The sequence below is a fragment of the Ochotona curzoniae genome, unplaced genomic scaffold (genome assembly GCF_017591425.1).
Source record: "Ochotona curzoniae isolate NIBS_2020 unplaced genomic scaffold, NIBS_Ocur_1.0 scaffold_3208, whole genome shotgun sequence".
In the NCBI taxonomy this organism is placed as follows: Eukaryota; Metazoa; Chordata; class Mammalia; order Lagomorpha; family Ochotonidae; genus Ochotona; species Ochotona curzoniae.
The window spans coordinates 32,430,288-32,447,285 of NW_024467106.1; the positions used below are offsets into that span (position 1 = coordinate 32,430,288).

General features: G+C 47.0%; 1 protein-coding gene across 5 annotated transcripts in view; it reads left to right on the forward strand.

Moving 5' to 3' along the window:
• The window catches only part of FAM219A (family with sequence similarity 219 member A), a 54,198-nt gene extending 37,556 nt beyond the window's left edge, over positions 1-16,642 (forward strand). For 2 of the 5 annotated variants that reach the window (XM_041004278.1, XM_041004277.1), the window contains exons 2-6: positions 9,893-9,992; positions 12,585-12,687; positions 12,950-13,030; positions 13,623-13,677; positions 14,058-16,642. In XM_041004278.1, the coding sequence (XP_040860212.1) occupies positions 9,893-9,992; positions 12,585-12,687; positions 12,950-13,030; positions 13,623-13,677; positions 14,058-14,213 (495 nt within the window). In that variant the 3' untranslated portion in view covers positions 14,214-16,642. Of the gene's footprint in view, positions 1-9,892; positions 9,993-12,584; positions 12,688-12,949; positions 13,031-13,622; positions 13,678-14,054 lie in introns of all 5 variants that reach the window. The other 3 variants (XM_041004276.1, XM_041004281.1, XM_041004280.1) reach the window with 3 other exon arrangements.
• The last annotated feature ends 356 nt before the right edge of the window (positions 16,643-16,998 follow it).

Below are 16,998 nucleotides of genomic sequence, written 5' to 3' on the forward strand. Positions count from 1 at the left end.
TTGATGGTCTGAGCTGATCTTTTAGAGTTTTAAGTTGTCTTTTTGAGTAAAAATTAATGCCTCCTGGGCATAATGGAAGTTAGAGAGAATAGGCAGAAAAGAAGAGGAAAGGCAGGGGCAGGAAATTCCAGAAAGGAGAGAAACTGGTTGATGTCTTCCAAGTCCAAAGACCATTGCAGACAAGAAAATCCTTAATTTACCAAGGCCACAGGGAAGGAATTCCACAGATTGTCAGAATATTTCGTAACTTTTCTAGAAAACCAACCCCCCCAGTGCTGTGCTGATCTGAAACCAGGAACTTTCCTCCAGGTTTCCCACTCAGGTGCAGGGTCCCAAAGCTTTGGGCCATCCTCGACTGCTTTCCCAGGCTATAAGCAGGGAGCTGGATAGGAAGTGGAGCTGCCGGGATTAGAACTGGCGCCCATATGGGATCCCGGCACATTGAAGACAAGGACTTTAGCCACTAGGCCACCTCACCAGGCCCTGTTGATCTATTTTTAAAGAACTTCACAGGTTTACTCCTTTCCCTATTAAATGAAGTAGCCTTTCTCTAAAAGAGTCTTGAAATGGGGGAAAATGTGTAGTAATCTGAAGCTCAAAGATCTTATAGGTCGCAAATTTATGTAGGCCAAGATATGTGTCTTTAGCTGGCCCAAGGAGCTTCCTCAACATCTGGCTCAGGGCATGGGGGTCTGGAGTTAGGCCAAGTTTTTCAGGATGAACCAAAGCAACTCACTTTCCGACTTTGCCTCATACCTTCTGACTCATGATGCTTGTCTTCTCAACCTTTATATACAAGCTACTCCAGTCGGTGGTAAGATATTTATCCATTATCCCAAATAAAGTCTTTTGGTCCCAGAGCTCCCAGGTGAATGGAACTGGGGATGAAGAGCAGAGCATAAACTTAGGACAAGAATCAGAGATAAGGATAAGAATTAGGGAAGGGAAACAGAGAATCTTAAATCTTTAACTCTGGCTCTCTATTTAGAAAAAACAAATCCAGCTCTTCACCATTTCACTACTTGCTTCATATCTTTTATCATGCTTTTCCCTCCCTGTTTCTGAAAACCAAATAACAGGTAAGGGAGTAGGGCCTGCCACCCCAGTTGGAATAATGCTATTTTGGCTCATCCTTCCAGCCAAAGAGCAGGAAAGACATTTTGTGAGGTTTGTTTCCTAACTGCAATTATAGTCACAGTCCCTATAGCTGACGTGCTGGCACAGGTGAGGACTGGTTAAAGTAGGGTGGCCAGTTGCAAGACTGTAAATTCCTCCTTTTGTTCTTCACCGGTGTCCTCAAGTCAGGAGTATTTTGTCTGGCAGGTGATTCCCAGAGGAAATCCTGTTCTTTGAGAGAAGCTTCCCCAGAGGGAATCAGGTAAATGAGGAATGGAGCAGAACTGTCTTGGGAGATAATGGATATCCATGATGACCCCGAAATACCCTGGCACACAGTGAAAAATAAAATATTAAAACCTAGTTCATGGCTGGAGGTATTGTAAATTGGAACAATCCTTTGGGATGCTTTTTGGGAAAGCAGTTTGACAAAACATATCAAGATTCTTAAAAGCATTCATGGTTTTTGACCCAATAATTCCAGTTTGTTTAGAAAGTGATCCTAAATGTGAATTTATATGAATTTCAATGTAGCATTATCATAATAGTGAAAAAATGCAAACCTGAATGCCAAAAATAAGTGAATAGCCACAGAGTTACTGTATATTATGGGTATTACACAACTGTTAAACTGATAACTACGAAAACCATGTAGGAATATAGAGAACTAATAATGTCCTGATGCTAACTTTTAAAATACAAAATAACTGTGGTTTCTTTAAAGATTTATTTTTTCTGTTGGAAAGTCAGATGTATGAAGAGGAAGAGAGACAGAGAAGAAGAAAATCTTCTGTTCACTGATTCCTTCCCCAAGTGGCTGCGACAGCCAAAGCTGAGCCAGTAGCTTCTTCCGGGTATCCCATGCAGGTGCAGAGTCCCAAGGCTTTGGGCCGTCCTCAACTGCTTTCCCAGGCCACAAGCAGGGCACTGGATGGGAAGCAAGCCTCCAGGATGAGCCAGCACCCATAAGGGACCCCGGGATGTGCAAGGCAAGGACTTGAGCCACTAGGCTACTATATCAGGCCTGATAACTGTGTTCTGTGGCCAAATCCAGAATCCAAGACCTCCAGCTAAACTATGTGGGTGGTATCGACACAAGTACTTGAGCTATCACCTGCTTATGCATTCCAGGTTATGTGTTAACAGGGAGTGAGAGTGGGACTAAAACCCAGGCACTCTGAAATGGTTGCTGTTGAAATCCCAAGCAGCAACTTAACCCACTGCACCACAGCATCTGTACTATGAACTTTGCTTCTCTTGTGCTTGCTTGTTTCTAAACAATAGCTTTATTCTTATTTCATTGCCCTGTGGCTTTCTCTGCTGCCTCTATCCTTGAACTTTACTTTTCTTGGTCCCATTTCCCAGTTTGAGGGAGACTCTGACTGGCTTATATTCAAAGATCACAGAAAACCAGGATGGTTCCAATGAGGATGGAAGCCACACTAGCTCCCTGCGCAAATAATTACTGCTACAGTATGTTCAAATGACTCAGATATACCAGAACATCAACAGAGCTTACCTCAAGATGATGAACCTGAAGATTAATTTTAATATGCTATTCTATAATAGAAAAATCTATTAAACTTACTATGGCTACAGTTGTTACTAGGCTTGGGGTCAGCAACATTCTATTTGATTTGGTTTGCCCCAGTACAGACACCATCAAGAGACTAAGGCTTGGTAGTGCTTGTTTTTTAATTCTGTCCTCACAGCTATTTAAGATAAACAGGAAATCCTCAGCTTCTCTCAGGACCAGCATCAATTCCCAAGCTGTAGCTTTAGCATGAGAACCTCACTTCTTTCTTTTAAACCTCACTTTCTTCAAGATATATAAAGAGTGCTCTCCTCGTCTGCATTCTACAACCAGCTTGTAGTCAGAGCTGGAAAGACAGTGGACATTTGATGGATTTGTATTTGAATGGAGCTGTTTAGTTAAAAAAAAAAAAAAAACAAGATTTGGATGATTTAGATTAAAAGAGGCTTCCCTGGGCTAATCAGAACCCTCTGTTCGTTCTAATTTCATTTCACTTTCCTGCTCTTCTGCTATTCTTTCCTTCCTTGTAAATGTCACTTGGAGACATTTGGAGAAATTATTTCCCTCGTGTTTCCCTCTTTCTCCTGCAGGTTTCTCCCAGTACCTTACCTCTATGATAAATCTTTGTCTTCCCCTTTAAGTGGGACCCCTAAGCATCTTAACATCCCAAAAGGATAGACGTCCTAGTCAATTACTTGGGACTATAGGCAACTCCTGGAGAAGGGGGAGGGGAGTAAAAGGAAATGACCGAATAATGTATTGAGGTATAACTTCAGATCATGCCACAAAGTAAGACCTGGTATTGGCCAGATAGTTCTGATATTGAAGTGTAGAGCAAAAAGAAATTTTCCAAACCATGAGAACTCAATGACGTTGGATTGCATTTGTTGACTCTCCCTCTAAAATGTGATATCTAAACATACTTATTTCTACCCACTGCCAATAGCTATTTTGAGGAAGTGACTTAGAGAACCACAGCTTCGGGGAGTCTCTGAGGTGATCTCTGGACAAATTCTGGCAAGAAACAGCTGGTCTTAAATGCCCCATCTTGCTAGGTTCACTTATCAGAAATTTGGCTAAGCTCTTAGATCACCTGGTTTCCTGTTTCTTTTTAAGCAATATCCTTTTGGGCCCTGCTTTTGTCTGTTTCTCCTGCTTCCTAATTTCATCCAAATGCAGATATGACTCTGTTCTAAAGGTAGCAAAGGCACTCCCCAACTCATCACTGCTTCCCCAATTCCCCCTAACACTAGAAGAAAATCCATGTGTGCTGTGTGAAGAAAAGTAGGATGATGTCAGTATGAGCACTTTACCTCTTCCTACCTCTCTCTAAATCCATCCCTATGATCAAATTTCTGTTATATAGTACCTGGAGAGGGGAAAAAGATTGTCTTCCCCTATGGGAAAGCTAAAATCGAATCAGGTTAGTACCCTGAACCATCCATGCTCAGTATGCAAGAAAAAAAGCAGGATTATTCAGCACCACGGAGAGCACCTCTCATCCTTGTTACTAGATCATAAGCAGGTGAAAATTAAGCATACAACACATAGTCCAGGCTGCCTAATCTCCTTCCACTCTGCCAGCCACCAAATATCCCCTTTGCTAATGAACTTCCTTACTTTCTGCCCATCTTTCCATTTCTACATGATCTGTTTTTGCCATGTACTCATCTCCTTTCCATTTTACTAAAACTATCCACTAGATAAAGGTTCTGGATCTACCTTTGATTTTTCAAAAGCTATGTTTCATCAAACATTTTCTATCCGTATCCATTCCCCTTAGTCTAGCAGAGTGATCATATAATCCCTGCTCAAAATAAATCCTACAACTGTAAAGTTCCCTCTGGTTGTTATCCATTTTTTTTTTTCCTTTCTCAGTCTAGCTCCTCAAAAGCATAGTCTATATTATAACATCTCTTTCTTTTATTTCCCATAACTCTATTGAAAGCTTGTCACTGTTGCTACCCTCCAACTAAAACTGTTCACTGAAGCCACTTATGACTTCCTTATGTCTAGGTTTTACCTCTAACTTATAAAGTGATCTGCTTATTTAATTAACATTGGTGATTTTTTACACCTTGAAACTCTATTTGAAAAGCGTATCAGTTTTGTTCTTATCCTCTCATCCCCTAAGGTTGAATGTTCCCCAAGGTTCCATTGTTGATTCCTGTCTTTCTTCACCTCATTCTCTTTGAGAAGGCTTATTTTCCTGTGTGATGTCCCTTAATACAAACCCACACCTCTTTCCAGAACACACAAAACACAAATCCTACTGACTGGTGATACCATTTGGATGTCCAAAAGACACCTAAACACTCAACATTCCCAAAATGAACTGTGTAGCTGTGACTTTTATTGCATTTTTAAAGAAAGTAATTAGCACTCCTTTCCCGAACACTCCAGACAGAAAATTTGGGAAGTCTGGACTCTTCCATTTATATTTTGTCTCTTAAGTCTGACAAGTATATCCTCTTTAGCAGCCTCCTTTCTGTCCTTTTTTCTTTTGCTTCTGCGTGGTTTAGGTCCCTGATATCTTTTACTAAAATTGTTAGTAGTTCCTAGGTGTCTTCATCTCCAGCCCCATTCATTTCCTACACACCTTCCAAATGGCTACCAAAGAGTCTTTCTCCATTTCCAATCTGATCATGCTACTTTGTTGGTTCCCCCAACACCTTTTGAGTAAAAAAATTATAAAAATAAATTTAAAAATCAAAGCTCACCTCCTACCATGATCTCAACCCCCATGAAGCTACCAACTTGATTTCCTGACATTTTCATCATATCTTTTAGTCTTCAATGATGCTAAAATTCTGGTTGTTCCTTGAAGGTTGTGTGCTAATTTCATACTTCTGAGCATTTGTACATGTTCCCTGACTAGCTTTAAATCTTCCTCTTAAACTAGCTGATGTTTGAGATCTTTTCAAGTGTGTTTTCTGACCAACTTCATTTTGTCCCTCTACCTCTACTTTTTATGGCTCCTGTTACCTTTATTGGCAATTATTAAGGGTTCCTTCAAAATAGGCTGTTTCCTGTTCATCTTTGTAAGCTCCAGGCCTACCATTTTTTAAATATGTGAGAGAAATGTAGCATTACAGAGTAAGGAAAGAAAGGATGAAGGATGCCCCAGCCAGGCCTCTCCCCAGCCTGTGGAGGGAACATGTATTTATTTATTTAAAAGGCAGGATTATAGAGAGAAAAGAGAGAGACATGGGAGGGAGGAAGGGGTAGGAAAAGAAGGGAGAGAGAGCCTTCATCTGCTGGTTTACTTCCCAAATGTCTACAATGGCTAAGGCTACACCAAACTGAAGCTAAGAGCCTGTAACTCCATCCAGATCTCCCACAAGGGTACTGAAGCACTGGCTGGCTTTTTTCATTTTGAAAAAGAATGGGTTAGGGCTGGCATTATTATATAGTGGGTTAAGCTGGCTCCCACAACACCAGCATCCCATATTACAGTGCTGTTTCAAGTCCTGGCTGCTTTACTTCTGATCCTTCTTAACGTGTGCCTGGGAAAATAGTGGAAGGTGGCCCCTGTTACCTGTATGGAATCCTTGGATGGAGTTATGGGCTTTTGGCTTTGATCTGGCCCTACCCCAGCCATTGTGGCTGTTTGATGATGAACCAGTGATTAGATCTCTATGTGTTTCCTTCTCTATCTGTTACTCTGCCTTTTAAATAAATAATAAAATATATATTTTTTAAAAGACTGGATTAATAAATTGGTATTGGTTGAAATTAGTGATGAGTACTAAAATCTCACATTGTTTTCTGTGTTTTCCATAACAAAGAAAAATTAAAGACCAAAATCTTATGGAAAGGCTGATAATCTTATGGAAGTAAAATAATGGTAGATTATCTACCGACTGAAAGGAAGCCAATCCCACATATTGTTGCTCCCACTTGCACTAAACCTTGCCAAAGGCACAGGATTCAGAAAGCACAATTAACATAATTTAATGAAAATCACTGGATCAGACTAACTCTAAAGAATCTCAGCTTTGGCCCTCCTATAGCCTTACTGGCTTCACACTGTCCATTAACTTACATATACTCTACAGCAGGAACAGTGAGCCTAGGCTATTCTTCACCTCCACAGTCTTTGGAGAATGTGTGTAAATGGTTGCAGAGGTAAGGGTTACTATTGGAGTTGCATTTCAATGTCTTTGCTGAGTGTTTATTAATAATCTTGTTAAACTCCACTCTACTTCCCAAATCTGGCTAATGCCTGTGTGATGTGCTTGGGGAACATTTTAAATTCTCCTTAATTTCTTGATCCAGGCGTTTCTGCCTAGATTCCTCTCTGGTACTTTTCTGCATGAATATTTTATATTTAATTTCCCTGGCTACATCTCCATGTTATAGTCATGGTACATTGGCTGTTTCTCAGGGAAGACATACAGGAAGCCCAAAGTTAAAGATTTGCATTTGTAGACACAGGGACAGATTTCTGGGAGACAGTTAGCAAGATAGTAAAGTTTAGTGAAAGAGAAGGCATCCCAGCCAAGAATTGAGAGCCAGTGTGAGACATCTTTGTGCTTTACCATTGAGGTGACCTTCTATGGTGAACACAATGATGAACGGAGGTACTGAATGGTGGTCCTTACATGAGACCTCTCAGTCTAGGGCTTTGCACCTTCAGATTTTCTCAAAAAATCTGATACTTTGACTCAACGGCAAACATCATCAGGAACTGCCCAGCAGGCCCTAAGGACCATGTAGGTACTGGTGACGGGTGTTGGTCAGCAGCTTCCCAGGCCCTGTGCCTTCCTGTTCAGTCTACACTGTTAAGAGTGACAGACACCCAGCCTGAGAAAAGAAACTCTGATGAACTCATTTATACTGAGGAGTGAAAAATTAGCCCAAAATGTCTCAGGACTCATGTTTTCAAAAATTAGCCAGTGAGGTTTAACATTCCATGTAATGCATGGGGTAGAGGGAGGACAGAGGAGATACATAATTGGAAGTCAGTGTAAAAATGTCACTCCAAGCTATAAGAGACATCAGGGTCCCCCAAGGAGAGAGGTGGGCTGAGGGCAGAGCCCTGCAGAGGAGAGAAACAGATGTGGAAAGACACAGCAACGAAGGTCAAACAAGCCAGAGATGAACCAAGTGAGCACAGTGTCCTGCAAACCAGGAGAGGGAACCAATCCCAAATGGGCATGGCATGTATGACTTTTGACAAACACCACAGAAAGAGTGAAGAGATGTGACTGAGGGAGCTGAAATGTGCCAATGCTTACCTGGCAGGATCCCCCTGCCCCTGCATATTTATGGGTTTTGCCCTTAGAAAAACCTTCTGACTGCTCAAGGAATGAATCCTTGTAGCCAGAAGCGGAACCCAGAGCTCTGGTGTCAGGTATCCACTTCCCATGCACAAAGAAGCTCCCAAGGGCCCATACTTACAAGGCTGCAGGGGAGAGGTGCTGTCTGTAAGGGATCTTCCCAGGGAGCTGCTGTGCCAGGGATAAGGAAGGATTAGAAAGCCTATGGCATGGCAAGTTGCCCGAGATGCAGACCATGTGGTGTCTGACCTTTCTGAGCACAGCCACCAGGCTCCATCCACCTCCACCATAGCTAGGGATTGGATCAAGGCAGGGAGGGATACTGGTTTGGCCACAAAGATCCTGCAAACCCTTGTGGCCAGGTACACGGACAACCTGGAAGAATACAGACAAGGCCAGGATCTCTCTCCCCAATATTCTAGACTTTGTCCTTTCCCCTTAGTGACAAAAACATGTTTTCATCCCCTCTGTCTCATTTTAAAGGATAAATAGAAGACACCCTAAGGATTAAATGAGGATACTCCAAAGATATATGGAAAATGAAATTAAAAGATATCTTTATTTGTGACAGATACGCAGCACAGCAGTTAAGTCATCACTTATGATGCCCACATCCCATATCAGAGTGTCTGGCTTCCTGCTGCTATGTACCCTGGGAGGCAATAATGTATGACCCAAGTACTCTGCCACCCAAATGGGACTCCTGGACGGAGTTCCAGCCTTCTGGCTATGTCCTGGTGCAGGCCTGGCTGCTGCAGGCATTGAGGAGTAACTCAGTTGATGACAGATCTCTTTCTATCTGCCTTTAAGTACAAATCAAAAAAGCTTAAATATGTGTTTATTATAGTAAAAATGAAATCTATGCATAATTGTTTCACAATACACATTTTTTTCATTAGTTTTTTAAAGACCCTTTCTACACCCTTCTCTTGTTCTGTCACCAGCATTACTCAAATCCCTGGGCCTGACATTGTGAGGCAAGCCCTGGAATATTTTACCTGTTGATCTGTCTAGTCTCTGCACCCCTAGAGGGAGTGCAGTCAGCAGCTTGGAATGCCCTTTGTAGTATCTGTCCCTTAGGCTTAGCCCACTGCAGGCCCAGGTCAAAATCCAAAGATGGCAGCACCCATGTCAACTCATGTCTCAGTTTCTCAGCAGAATGCGGGTCACTCAGCCCCTTCCAACTGACAGAGGCAAGGTGAGCCAGGGCTCTAGATGTTTTAGCAGAAGAGAGCATTCCAGATCCCATGGCAAGGCCAGTAAGTAGCACAGGGCCAGGTTAATTAGGAAGATGATGAGGGAGATGACAAAAGCTGAAAAACACACAGGATGTTTTTCTACTTTTCTGGTCATCTGTAGCACCAAGTATTTTCCACTCTGGGCAACATAGGACAGAACTGTCTGTCAACTGATTTGTCCTTTCACCTACCATACCCAACTAACCCCTCAAGTATTCCCAATGGCTGCATCCTTAAAGTCTGGCCTGGGTTGACTGGTTAGTTCTCTAGATCCTAGAAAGGGACCTGTCCAGAACTAGATGGACTTGGGGGTGGCGGGGGGAAGAAGGGAGACATACAGACAGACAGTGCAGGGAGAACTTAGTCTGATCTTAATCCACACTTATACTCAGGGATTTAGAAAGACTTTTCCAACAAAATGCCTGAGGAGTAGGACTACAAGTGTGGATTTTTGAGAAAGAAACCATTGTAGGCTTTCTGGAGGAGGCTGGATCACACAGGACTTCTGTGACAGACACTCAGTTGTAAATGACACCAAGATCCTTGTCTCTGCCACCAAACTCAGCATCTCTGTCCGATGATGGACAGGGCTGGCCTCTCCCCTCCCCGGATGTCTGGCCTGCTGCCAGGGAAAGTGCTTCCGGAAGCCCTTGAGGGGTAAGAGTAGCCCTCCATGCACTCACTTCCCAACAGCTCCCCGTCTGTCTGCTTTCTCCCCACAGGACCCAACCGCCACCTCCATCTCAGACGGAGACTGTGACGCCCGCGAGGGTGAGTCAGTAGCCCTGAATTACAAATCATTCCCGCTTCAAATAAAGCTGGGTGAGTGTGTCCCAGGGGTGACAGAGACTGTGGGGAGCGGACAAACAAGGTGCTCTGGGCTGGCTCTGCCATGAGGTGCCACAGATAAACCAACTCATGCTATATGATTCCAAGACTGAAGCCACCAGGACCTTAGCACTGTCAGACACCTTGTCTCCTGCGAGGCAAAGAGGGCAGAACTCTGGGAGACATCTCTGAAGCCAAGAAGGCTCCAGGTATTCCTGGGGATAGCTGCAGGGGTAAAAGCATGGAACCCACAACAGAGGACTGTGAATCATGCCAAGAGAAGGCTGCGTAAAGGTGGAGTGTCAGTTGCTGTGTCAGGGAGACAGAAAGATTTCTAAAGCCTAGATCTGGGAACTTGATTGGCTCCTGTTTGAAGGCAGAGGTTGGGGGGAAAGTGGCAGGCGGGGGGCGGTCTTTCCCTTGTTTTCTTAAGAAACCCAATGTTTCCCTGTCTTCCCAGGTCATCTTAATCTTACAAACATTATCTCACACCCACTGCAAAGCCAGTTTACTGTGGCTCCCAACCACTGCCCGCCCTCAGAGCTGTTCTGCTCACCTCCCCCTGCCCTCCACACTGCCCCTTCCCCTTCAGGGAAGAAGTTTCAGGGCTTCAAGACTGCCATATAAAACAGACTTTGACCAAGAAAATACTAGTTTCATGAAGAAAAATTATAGCAGAGCATACACAAGGAAGAGTTTGCCCCCAAAACAGGTCATCACTATCTTGCACAACTGCTCCACTTTCCCACCCACCTTGAACTCCAGCTGTCCACCCCACTGCCCCTCGCCTCAGTCCCAAGGGCTTTGCCCTGTTGCCGTAAAGCCTTCTGCCTGTGAGGCTGCCAGGTCTCCTTTTCCAAGTCCTGTTCTTTTGTTGAATTTTTTTTTTTAACCTTGCTTCTTTCCTGGCAGACCACATCCAGAGAGCCCCTCAAGCTGTCTTGCCAAACAAAAGAACAATTCTGTCAGTGGAATTGTTTCATTCTCCTAGGATATCAGGCTAACACTAAAACCAATTTCATTTGTTTTGTGTAAGAATGCAAGTATTTTAACAAAAATGAGCTCTCTTCTACTCTTCCCCATCACATTCTCCCCCCGCCCCGAGATGATCATTCTAAGCTTTTGTAGTGTTATTTTGTGCTTTAACATAAGTGGTACCATATTGCACATGTTTCCTGAAACTTGTCCTTCCCACTTTAATGTCTTGCTACTGCTTCCAATGTTATTATATAGAGAATGACTTCATTCTTTTAAATGGTTGTATAATAGTCCATAGTCTTGGTTTTGCCAGTTTATTGTTTGCATCTCTTTACCATTTCAAACAATTCCAGCATGCTTTTAAAATAATTTTTCCTACCTCATTATATTACCACAAAGTTCATGAAAATTCACAAAGTTCATGAAAATTTGTCCCAGTTGCATGAGAGGAAAAAAATCACCACTAGGAACTTAAAGGCAAATTGCACCCCCTAGAGGCTAGAAGTGGTCATGACAGCGGCTTCCTGCTAGGAAGAGCTTGGGAAACAGCTGAAGGTATCAAATGCCGAGAGGGAAAGAAATATGGTGAGAGAGTTGGCGATGAGCAATCCAGATACATGGAGCTCAGAAGGAGTTCCAAAGTGAGTCACAATGACTGTTAAGATTCTTCTCATCCTGTACTGTGAGCCACGTGTTTATTCTATGAAACAGCTTTCGTCCTGCTGTGCCTCTCAGCCCACCAACCCCTTCCCTTAAATCTAGGCTTTACTTGAGATGAGTGGGAAGGGGCAGATGGGCCTCCTCTCGAACCCAGCTATTGCTTTTAAGAGTGGCATACTCCAGGAAGCATGTCACCTGGGGGTCATCCCTGTCAGATGGCAGGCTATGCAGGCTAGGAGGAATTTGAAAGCATCACTTGGGCCATGCCAGCTAAATAGGCTCTCAGCCTCCTACCCACTTCCCTGCCAGCCCTCTGACCTCTCCCGCTCTGCAGCCTTCAGTGGCCCCACCTTTCTCCTGCTGTCTGCATTAATCCCAAATGTCTGGCTTGCAGGGCCTTCCTGCTCTGGGCTGGTAGCCAAAGGGAGTCTCTGGCCCCAGAACACAGTCCCAACATGTGATTTATGACACAAGCATTTGCTAAATCAGGAATGGAATAGATGGCTCTTACTTTGTCCCACCTGCCCTCTTTATTCACCACTGCATTCCGTGTCAGCGCATACTTTGGCTCACTCTCACTCCATCGCTCCTCTCCTAGCTCACGGTGTCACCAAAAGGAGGCCCTCCTTGATTACTCAGTTATTCTGTGAGCTCCCTTTCCAGCCTTTCCTTGGTGTCAAGCACAGGTTAGTCGTCCCACATGGGAGGTGTGACTTCTGGAAGAAGACAGTGGTCGGCTTCCTGCTTTTACTTCCCCACCATATCCCTCAGGCTGCTCAGGGCCAGTACTGTCTCCCTCAGCAGCAGGAGCCCAGAGTTGCGATCCCTGCTACAGACTCTAGAGGAGCATGGGGTTTCCCAGTGGAGGCCCAACCCAGGCTGCCCTGAACGGTAAGGCAGGGTGGCCCTGGGAACAGGACATAACTTCCTTCCCCTGTTCCCCTACAGAGAAGCAGCGGGAACTGGCCCGGAAGGGCTCCCTGAAGAACGGCAGCATGGGCAGCCCTGTCAACCAGCAACCCAAGAAAAACAATGTCATGGCCCGAACAAGGTAGAGGCCCTCTAAACCCCAGGGACCTGCCAACCCACACTCTCTGATGACACCCCACCCTTTCCAACCTGCCCCCTTTTCCCTCCCTCCACATGCCCAGTTTCTCCCTGAGAGGAAAGACTCTCCCCAGGATCTAGGGTACAGAGGGAGGGAGAGAAAGAGAAAAGGAGAGAAGAGAAGCAGTGGGCCAGGTCCTAGCCTGATCCCCTGCCAGGTTTGTATGCTCCGGTCACCATGCCAACTCCCAGAATTCCTCACCCAGGCTGGTCGTCCCCAATAAAGGCTACTCCTCACTTGACCAGAGCCCAGATGAGAAGCCACTGGTAGCCCTTGACACAGACAGGTGAGTATGGAGACTGGGGATGCGGTGGGGGTGGGAGATGGTGTAGCAAGCTCTAGGAGCCCATGGAAGCACAAGGGGCTCTAACCGGCTGTAACAGGTCAGAATCATAGGATCCCTCAACCAGGAACTCTCCAAGGATGAGTTCTCCAGGGAGTGGAATTTGAAAAAAAAAAAAAAATGATAGGCAATGGGGTCAGAGGGAGGAAAGGGGAACCTGGGCAGTCCGCTGCCCTCCTTGAACAGCTGATCCTAAATGAGTTGTGATGTTGCCTCTGGACAGCAGAGGCAGCGGTGAGTGCTCAGTCCCCTCTAAGGGATGAGTGAGTCCAGAATTCAGGGGAAAAACGAAAACAGTCAGAGTGACGTGAGCCTAGAAAAAAGGAAAGGAGTAAAGACAAAAACAGCCTTTACAAAGAAAATTTAGGGCGGCAATTTATTTAGAAAGGTCGGGCTGGAGAATCTCATTTTAAAAAGAAAAACTGCATTTGCATGGCAAGCACAGCCTTTATTTGAGGGATGGTGGGGGTGGGCAGACAGAGTTTTCTAACTTGGCTGAATTACTTCCTCTCTACCCTCTTTCTTCCATGGCCAGCGATGATGACTTTGACATGTCCAGATACTCCTCCTCTGGCTACTCCTCTGCTGAGGTGAGGCCCCACTCCCTCCCACCCCACACACCACCTCCATCAAGGAGCCCAATGCCAAATCACATCCAAGGAGGGCTCCCAGGGGCGGGGTCACTGGGTTAGGGGAAGCGGCTGCTGGGATCCTGACAGAAGCTGACCTGAAGTAGGGCCTCCCACCCCCAACAGAATCAGACAGAGAGACGGACTAGAATGGGAAGGGACCCTGTATGCAGTGGGGCGGGGCCTCGCGAGGAGAGACCGTTAAGCAGCAAGGCCTGTACAAGGGAGCCGCCCCCAGATGGCAGAGCGACCTTGGCTGGGCTAGGGCTGCCTCGGGCCGGCTCTGGGGGCTGTCTCCTGGCTGCCCCGAGCCTGACCTCCCTCCCCTTTGTCTACAGCAGATCAACCAAGATTTGAACATCCAGCTGCTGAAGGACGGCTATCGGTTAGACGAGATCCCTGACGACGAGGACCTGGACCTCATCCCCCCCAAGTCCGTGAACCCCACCTGCATGTGCTGCCAGGCCACGTCCTCCACCGCCTGCCACATTCAGTAGCGGGGCGGGTCGCCGCGGCCGCCGGGGCGGGGGCCGACGCGGGTCAGGCTCGGACGCGGCAGGGGCCGACCCCTCCCTGCCGGTCCGTCCTGCCCCCCGCCCCGCGCCCCAACAGCCGCCAGCCTCGTAACAGTCATTGCTTCCTCCTATGGTAGGACGTGTACCTCTGTGTGTTCATGGAGCCGGAGAAACCAAAACCGGGTCTCTCTCCACCCGGGGGGGCTGAGGAGGGGTGGGGGCTGTTTGTTCAGTAACTTGGGGATCTTCACTCAGCCAGCTGCCTCCCTTCCCAAGGCTGCAGGCTGGTGGCGAGGGATGGGGGGGACCATGGACGGCAGGGAGGCCAACAGTACTGAGCAGGAGAAGGAGTCACCAGGCCAGGGGCTTGTCCCCACCTCTGCGAAGCCTTGAGTCTCCCAGCCCGGCTCTGAGGGAGAACGGCCACGGCTGGAGGCAGCGGGGGACAGCACCTCAGTGCCCCTCCACAGCCTCCTGCGGCCTGCGTACCTGTATGGACTTTCCCCTCCTCTGCAGATGGAAAGTCAGGCAAAGCTGCCCCAATGGGATACTGCCCCACTCATCAGATCACTGCCTCCCTCCTCTTTCTCTTTGCTCCATTCCCCCCTCCCTGCCTTCCTTGCTGTCTTGGGGGGGCTGGGTGGGTAAGTCAGCCTTGGAAGCTGGAGTGTCCAGTTCTCTGACCTGTCCTCACTGGCCCCTGCCCCTTCATCTCTTATCTTTTCTCAATACTGTCCCCTTTCTGCGCTCCCAGCCCCATTCTTCTGTTTATTTTCTCTGTCCCAGGCAGGAGTCAGGGAGTAAGGCCAGCTTCCAGTGTTCCCTTCTCTCCCCAGACCTCCGAGGTTCCCAGGGAAGAGTCTTCAAGGAACAAGCTTAGAATGTAATGGGCTGAGTGGCTGAATGCCTATGGGAGGGAGCACTTGGCAGTGTGTGGGTGGCTGGCTGGCGGGGGCTGGCAGAGTGTGTGTCTGCCTTGGACTTCGCTCTCCAGGTGTCGATTCCTGTTATAGCTGTGGGAGACTGGCCTGGGGAAGTAACGGTGCAGCCTCTCTACCGTGAGGCAAGCTGCTGGCGGAGCCCTGAAAGGCCTGGCTGGGCAGTCAGAAGCCTGGGTTCTGACCCTAGCACTGGCACCTCCCTGTGATCTTCAACAGCCCCCTTGCTTTCTTTGGGGCTTAAGTCTCCTCCACTCTAAAATGAGCAGCCTGGAAATTGTTTTAAGGTCTTTTATAACCTGAAGGAATGTCTACAAAGGGATCCCTGTGAAGTTCAGGGAGTTCTGTGACTTTGGGTACACCTAGGGGACACTCCCCCGCCCCTGTATGGAGTCTGTATGGAAAAGGGAAGCGACAGTTCCTGTCAAGATTGTATCTAGGTTCATGTGGCTGTTTGAAAATACGTATGTGTGTGTGAGGGTGTGAGTCTTATCTTGTGTGGAGTGGCATGACGGGATGTCTGGGTTGGAATGTGCGCATCACTGCTTCTGTTGCTGTTCCGACTGACGGGAAAGCTGACAAGGATGAGACAAAGAGGTGAGCAGAGCCTGGCCTTGGGACTGGACGATGCAGACCTGCCCCCATGCCAGGAAAAGCAAAAATACAGACAGCCTAAGCTGACTCAAGTTGGTGACCCCACATGCCAAGGTCTGAAAACTCCCTCCCATAGACACCACTCGCATGCTGTGGGCTGCAGTGCACGCATCCGAAGGCCATTTTCTAGACACGCCTGGGAGGAGGGAGTGAGAGGAGGGAGTGAGGATGCTAGCTTAGGAAGGGTAGCATCTCTCCCCATGGCACCCAGGAACTGTTAGCTAACTCCTCCAACCCAGCCCTACCTCCTGTGGTCTAGGGACCCTGGATGATGAAATGCCAAAGGAAAGCAAGGACAGAGAAGGTAAATACAGAACCACAAGACCCATATCTGCCCACATCTGACCCCTTCTCTCCCACCCTGGTAACATCTCTACTGTTCAAGCTCCCCAGCCCTGGGAAAGCAGGAAAAGCTCCCTCCCCAAACAACATACAGACCCCGGCAGGCAAGGTCTTCTGGTGGAGGCTGTAATCGTGAGGCCAAGAGGGTAGGGACCTAGCAGCAGCAGCAGCTTCTGGGTGGAAGGAAAGCCCATGGCTCCCTCCTTCTCTGTCTGGGAGGCTGAAGAGGAACCAAGGCCTTAGCTTGCCCCCTGCCACCCTTCCCTGTTGTAGATACTGCCTTAACACTCCCTCTACCCTCAGCTGTGGCTACCACCCAGCCAGGTTTCTCTGTGCTCACTAATTTATTTCCAGGAAGGTGTGTGGAAGACATGAGCCGTGTATAATATTTTTTTTAACATTTCCATTGCAGTATTGACCATCATCCTTGGTTGTGTATTGTGTAACACAAATAACGATATTAAAAGCATCAAACAAGCTAGCCTCAGCTCCCTACCTGGGGTATGGGCAAAGGGCAGGGGAGCTGGGAAGGGGAGCAAACCAATTCTCTGGATGTACACATCACATCACCTCCAACCCACTGGTTCCCAGAGGTGCCACTAAACCTGTGTGACTCAGGTTAAGTCACAACCTCTTAGAACCTCCTCCTCTTTAGAGAAATCTACAAGGTTTCCAGAGGCCTGCTGGACTCTTGGAAATTGAGCTCTTTTGAGAGACTTGAGGCAAGAAGGGGTCAGGAGGAGGGGGGAAATTGGACCTCCTCCCCAGGGATGGAGCTAGGCCGGGTGATATCATAATGGGCAGTGCCCAGCTAGGAGAGGGAAGCAGGGCGG